The sequence below is a fragment of the Bactrocera latifrons genome, unplaced genomic scaffold (genome assembly GCF_001853355.1).
Source record: "Bactrocera latifrons isolate USDA-ARS-PBARC rearing strain unplaced genomic scaffold, ASM185335v1 scaffold_213, whole genome shotgun sequence".
Taxonomy (NCBI): Eukaryota; Metazoa; Arthropoda; class Insecta; order Diptera; family Tephritidae; genus Bactrocera; species Bactrocera latifrons.
In genome coordinates this window covers 538,631-544,823 of record NW_017535664.1, presented here as the reverse complement: position 1 = coordinate 544,823, position 6,193 = coordinate 538,631, and the positions used below count along the sequence as shown (strand labels likewise).

The window sequence follows — 6,193 nt, the reverse complement described above, 5'->3', positions numbered from 1 at the left end:
AATTTAAAAAAATTTAAAAATATGTATAATTATTAATTAATTTCCAAACAACTTAACAGCGGAACTATGTAATCTCAAAATTATATTATAGAAGATTCAATTAAAAAAATKATAAATATACATATCATTAACTACTGTTTTCATATTAATCAATAACAGCACTAACCTCAAAGCCGTTTTAACTAAATTTCAACAATAAAATTGACAAAAATAGAAAAAAAATTGTAACTACAATTTTCATTAAAAAAATGTTCATAAATAATATTTTTAAATTTCCTACATTACAGCTGCATTTGCTTATTGTCTTCACCAACACATTTCAATTAAGTTTTATAGGAAAAAATTATTATTATATTGAAGGAATTCATCGCTTTTTCTTTTATTTTTAATTTTTGCACGGATATAAGCTTTGTGTGCTTGTTGTTGTTATGTGTGTTTTCCATATAAATTATTTAAAGTTATTTGCGGTATGCGCCATAAATAGTAGTTAAAGTTAAAAAATAATTCTATATATTTAATATTTTTCGATTATTTTATTTCATATTAATATGCATTATACCTCGTTAAGTGTTTTTTTACGCGTTTACATTTAAATTAATTCATTTATTCATAAAATCAGTCCTTTGTTTATATATTTCTCTGTTTTTTCTTTCTCTCGTTTGTGTTTTTGTTGCCAAGTCTCGCCTCAATTAACTATGTCGCTCAGCAAACGACTTAACGCTTATGCTACTAACACGCTCCTCTTCGGTCATACTCGTTTCAATAACTTCGTCAGTGAATTTCAAATGCTCTGCCATTTTATATTTAATTTTTGTAAATTCAAATTTCATTTCAGTGTCGCAGCTGCTGCTTCGTTCAAGTGCTGTGCATACACGCACATCTAGTGACTTATACGCTAAACTTCATAGTAATATTCAGTGAATATTAAAATTTCGTATAATTTACTTAAAATTTAAAATTACAATTTGGAGCTTTTATATATTATAATAAGTTACTTATTATTTAAAAAAAAAAAAAAACGCACAGATTTCAGCTGAGTTATAGAGTGTAAAAAATTATTTCATTTTGATTTTCTTACTTGCTTGTTTATAAAGTACAAATTAACGTTGTCAAACTTATATTAAAAAAAAATAAAAATAAAAAAATCAAATAATTTTCTACCACATCCACAACAACTCAACACACCACTCGCCAACTCTCGAAACGCATCTGTGACCACTCATTTATGTGCTGTTTAGTATATCCCATAGAGTACATATTTTTGGTTGTTGCTTACTTTTAAGTGCATTAATTATCGATTGTTTTACTTGTTAAACTTTACTATAATTTCTATTATGWCTACTTACTAATAACTGCTAATTGTTTTCTTATATATTTTAWATATTTTTTGTTGTTGTGTGTTGACACTTATTTTACTTTTACTTTGAGTTTCAGCATACTATTTAGTTGTAACTAATTGAACTAAGCCTATTTCTTTTTGGCCGCTTTTTTCTCTGCTTTGCGTATAGCTTTCTCGCGTTCGCGTCGCTCGCGTTCCTGATCCTTGCGCTCTTTTTCGATGCTCGCTTTCAGATCCTTGAGACGACGCTTCAGTCGATGTTTGTCGTCACCGCTAACGCCGAGCGTTTTGAAATCTTTCGAGTCTAGCGACAGCAGTGCGCCGCCCTCAACGTTGTGYTCCTTGAAAACGGGTATGTAACGTTCCAATTCGATGCCCATCAGCCAGTGGCCAACCTGTTGCAGATAAAATTTATTATATTTGTTGAAGAAATATTAAAAAAAAAAAAAAGCACTGGTGAAGGGTATTACAGCTGCATTTTTTGTATCATAAAAGTGTATAAAGAGATCTTTAGCTTGATTTTTATTATTTAGTTTGTATGGCAGCTATATGTTGTTGTTGTCCGATTTGACCGATTTCTTTGGAAATTGTGTCTTAGATTTGAGCAATAATTCATGCCAAATTTCGTGAAGATATCTCGTCAAATAAAAAAATTTGTCATATAAGAACATGATTTTGAGCGGTCAGTTTGTATGGCAGCTATGTGCTATAGTGATGCCATCAGGATAATTTCTTTGGAGGAATTCCCGTTACTTTCGACAATAATCCATGCCAAATTTRGGGTAGATATTTCGTTAAATAAGAAAGTTTGTCATACAAGAGCTTGATTTTGTTTCTTCACTTTCTATGACAGCTATATAGTATAGTGGACCGATCTGAGCAATCTCAATGTAGATGGCAGCATTGGTCTGGACTATACTACATGCCAAATTTCGTAAACATATCTCGTCAAAAAAAAGTTTGCTATACAAGAACATAATTTTGAATGTTTAGTTTGTATGACAGCTATATGCTATAGTGGTTCGATATCGGTGATACCAACAAATGAGTAGCTGCCTAGGGAGACTAGCACTTGTGCAAAACTTCAGAGCGATAACTGAAACACTAAGAGACCAGTTCGAGTATAAACAGACATACCAATTGCCAGACATAGCTAAATGGACGCAGCTCGTCATGTTCATTATTTTTATATTTGAGTGTATTTAGCTAATTTAATATACCCTCCCTATTCAGCGTATATAATTATATTCATTTCATACTCACCTGCTCCTTGGTCCATTCATGCACGGGTCCGCCTTTGTAATTATAGCAAGCGGCTGCCTTGCGATCCGAAAAGCTACTGCTCGAACCGGACAAATCAATGGCACGGCTGGGCGAGTAGCCGGGTGAGGAGCAGCCCGATGACATGCTAGTKGGTGAGGGTGGTCCGGTCGCCTGCTGTTGTTGCTGCTGCTGTTGCCATGGCACTGTGCCAGGCGGAGAGAGGGATTGAGGTATAACTTGTTTAACTGTGCACATATTCATTTATATATTTTTTGATTTTTATTTTATTTTTTTGTTGTAAAATGTAACCACCACAAATGTTAAAGGTTATGTAAAATATAATTATATTTTATATTAARTGTTAGGCGTAAGAGGGTTAAAGTTTTATTGTAGTATTATTATTAAATGTTGTTTGTTTTACCACAACGTAGAATGCGGCAGCATAGCATGATTTAAACAAATTGTTATTAAAATTTTGTCATTGTCATTATTTATTACCATATTCAGGAAAATCAAATACAAGAGCAAACGTGAAGAAAAAGAAAGTACAAAAAGTTACTCGGGTTAGTATTATTATGGGCGCGCCAATGGTACATACATACATATACATATATATGTGTTTGATACAGTTGCATAAAGTCAATAAGAAACAGTTACGGGATAGTACAAGTATAATTATACAACGAAATGTACTGTAATGCCTGTCTCTTATACACATCTAGATGTGTATAAGAGACAGTACATATATATGTGTTTGATACAGTTGCATAAAGTCAATAAGAAACAGTTACGGGATAGTACAAGTATAATTATACAACGAAATGTACTGTAATGCTTAGTTTGGGTGCAAGAAATGTGGATGCAAACGACAGATAGCATATAGTAAATAATTATATTATATATACGACTATATAGGCATATAGTATACGAAATAAAGTTTGAGTTTGTATGTGAAAAAGCAATCAATATACGGTTATAAATTAGAGTTTAGGGTTATGCATTGGTGGAGTGTTTGGCTTGGTTGGTAGAAGTGAGCGCAAGTAATTTTTACTAATTTTATTTTTTTTAGAGGAAAATATCAAGAAAATTATTGTGCAATCGTATGTTATAAATGCAATTTAGTATTGTATTGTTTGTTGCTTACCTTTGGGCTGCGCCTCATTCACCGCTTGTCGTATTTCATTGATTAGTGTCTTACAGTTTATGGCCGCTGTGCTTTGGCTTTTGTTGATTTCGGTGTAATCATCGCTGGAATGACGCGAGGAGCCATCACCAAGTCGTCTAGAAATGGAGAATATATTATAAGTTTAGAATATTTTAAAATTATGAATTTTTTTACGAATAAAATATGTTTGAGATAGTGTTTTTGTATGGATATATGATTTGAGGTTAAGATATATAACGAAGCTACTATAATTAGTAGAATAAATTGAAAATGAAGAAAAAACGTGAACTCCAGCTGCACGGTTGCTATAATATACTTTACACGAGTAAGGCAAGGGTACAAAAATATTTATTTTGATTTTAATCGAACAGTGTGTATGGCAGCTATATGCTATAGTAGCCCGATCTGAACAAAATGTACAGAGATTGTAGAATTGTCTTGGACAAWAATCTGTGCAAAATTTCGTGASGATAAATTTTCAAATGAAAAAGTTTTCCATACAAGGACTTGAGTTTAAACGATCAGTTTGTATGACAGCTATATGCTATAGCAGGCCAATCTAAACAATTTATTCAGCTATTATAGCGCTCCTTTGGGCAATCATGCACGCTAAATTTCGTGAAAATGTCTTGTCAAATAAAAAAGTTTTCCATACAAGATCTTGACATTAATCGATCRGTTTGTATGGCAGCTACATGATGTACTAGTCCGATCTAAACAATTTCTTTGGGGATTGTACCGTTGTCTTKGATAATAATCTATGCCAAGTTTCGTGAAGATATCTCATAAACTTAAAAAGTATTCCATACAAGGAATGGATTTTGGCCGATCAAATCAAAATTTGTATAGGTTATGTCGGACTTTTTTTTTAAGGTTTCACGGATTTCTTATAGTATTATGGTTAACAATCATGGATATGGATGTCGTAATATGAAAGTAATACAAATAAATTAATTTTAGTCATACACTTACCTCTCACGCTCGGAGAGCGCCTGATTAAGTTGCTCCGTAAATGATGATGGTGGCATTTTGCCACTTATAATGGCACCAGTCGGTCCGACACGTCGACGACTCGGATACATCCAATTCTCCGATGATTGCTCATTCTCGGAGAGTTTATCGTTTGAGCCTAAAATGGAATCGTATGAACTATTGAGATCACGACTGCTAGTACCGAACGTTGTCATATTGCTGCGATGGAAATCGCCAACACCGCCAACAATGCCGCCAACACCGACACCGACACCGACACCGACACCGACACCAGCGCTGACGTCGGGCGGCGAACCAATAGCATTCTTAAATATATTCGGTATGGTCGAATGACCAAGACCGGCAGCTGCTGCCGCTGCCGCTACGGCGCTCTTATTATGATCCTTATGCACTTGAGCATACAGCTGATTGATTTGCTGTTCGCGCGCAGTCGCCACACCGCTACCCGCTGTGGCGGTCGAATTCAACAGTATGGCAGTTGTGGTGCCCGCGCTCACATTGCCGTGATGACCGTTGGTGGCATGTTGCTGTTGCTGTAAATAACTGCGGTGAATAACGCTACTGCCATTGCTGCCGTTCGAGAGCCCGTTGCTGTCGGAGGCGGCGCTGGCGTGCACATGCGCCACCGTGGTGGCGGTGCCATCRTCCTCACTATCTTCGAGCGCACAGTCAGAGCTGCTGTTGCTGAGCGTGCGCTTGCCGAAAGTGATGCTCTTGATGCCGTTATTATTGCTGCTGTTGCTGTTGCTGTGGCTGGGGGCGTTAGTAGTGCTGTTAGCAGTTGTGGGGGCGCTGTAAATTTGACTATTGTTGCTGTTGCTGCTACTGCTGTTGCTGTTGTTGGTGGTGGCGACGGCAGTGGCGTTTGTGGTTGCGCTAACGCTGGCGTTGTTAGTAGTTGCAGTGTTTGTTGTATTGCAGTTGTTGTTGCTGTTGTTTGCTGTTGAAGGCAGCTGGCGATTAGCTAAACCACCACGTGATGCTTTTTGTTTTTCAATTTTTCATTTGTTCGTATGTATGTTTATTAGTGTGTTTATAATTGGTTTGAAAAGCAACAAGCGGCGGCGGCGAAAGCGATTTTATTGCAATTTTTTTTTTTGTTTTTGTTTTTTTTTTTTTGTAATTGTTGAGCGGCAGTCAAGCAGCAGCGAAATGTGGGCGGCAAGTAGTGTAATTTTTTTTTGTTTGGTTTTTGGACAAAAGCACATCAACAACACAAACAACAATATATGTATATGCAAATGGCAGCAAACAGGACACAGGCACAATTTATTGAAAGAGATAGAAAGAAATGTATAAAAATAACGAATGTAGAATTATGTTGAACGAAAAGCTAAGAATTACACTGGAAGTGTTTAATATGCGTATGAATAATGGCAAATGTAAGTATGTAGGAGCCCCTCAGTACTTATGGATAGATAAATGATGATGAG

The 6,193-nt window shown here is 35.5% G+C and overlaps 1 protein-coding gene across 11 annotated transcripts in view; it reads right to left on the bottom strand.

The window, feature by feature from the left end:
* Positions 1-779: 779 nt before the first annotated feature.
* LOC108968386 overlaps positions 780-6,193 on the bottom strand; it is a 169,698-nt gene continuing 164,284 nt past the window's right edge. For 7 of the 11 annotated variants that reach the window (XM_018932402.1, XM_018932403.1, XM_018932399.1 and 4 more), the window contains 4 exons: positions 4,740-5,742; positions 3,747-3,883; positions 2,603-2,847; positions 780-1,734 (listed from right to left, as the gene is read on the bottom strand). In XM_018932402.1, the coding sequence (XP_018787947.1) occupies positions 1,468-1,734; positions 2,603-2,847; positions 3,747-3,883; positions 4,740-5,742 (1,652 nt within the window). In that variant the 3' untranslated portion in view covers positions 780-1,467. The remainder of the gene's footprint in view (positions 1,735-2,602; positions 2,848-3,746; positions 3,884-4,739; positions 5,743-6,193) is intronic. The other 4 variants (XM_018932400.1, XM_018932401.1, XM_018932404.1 and 1 more) reach the window with 4 other exon arrangements.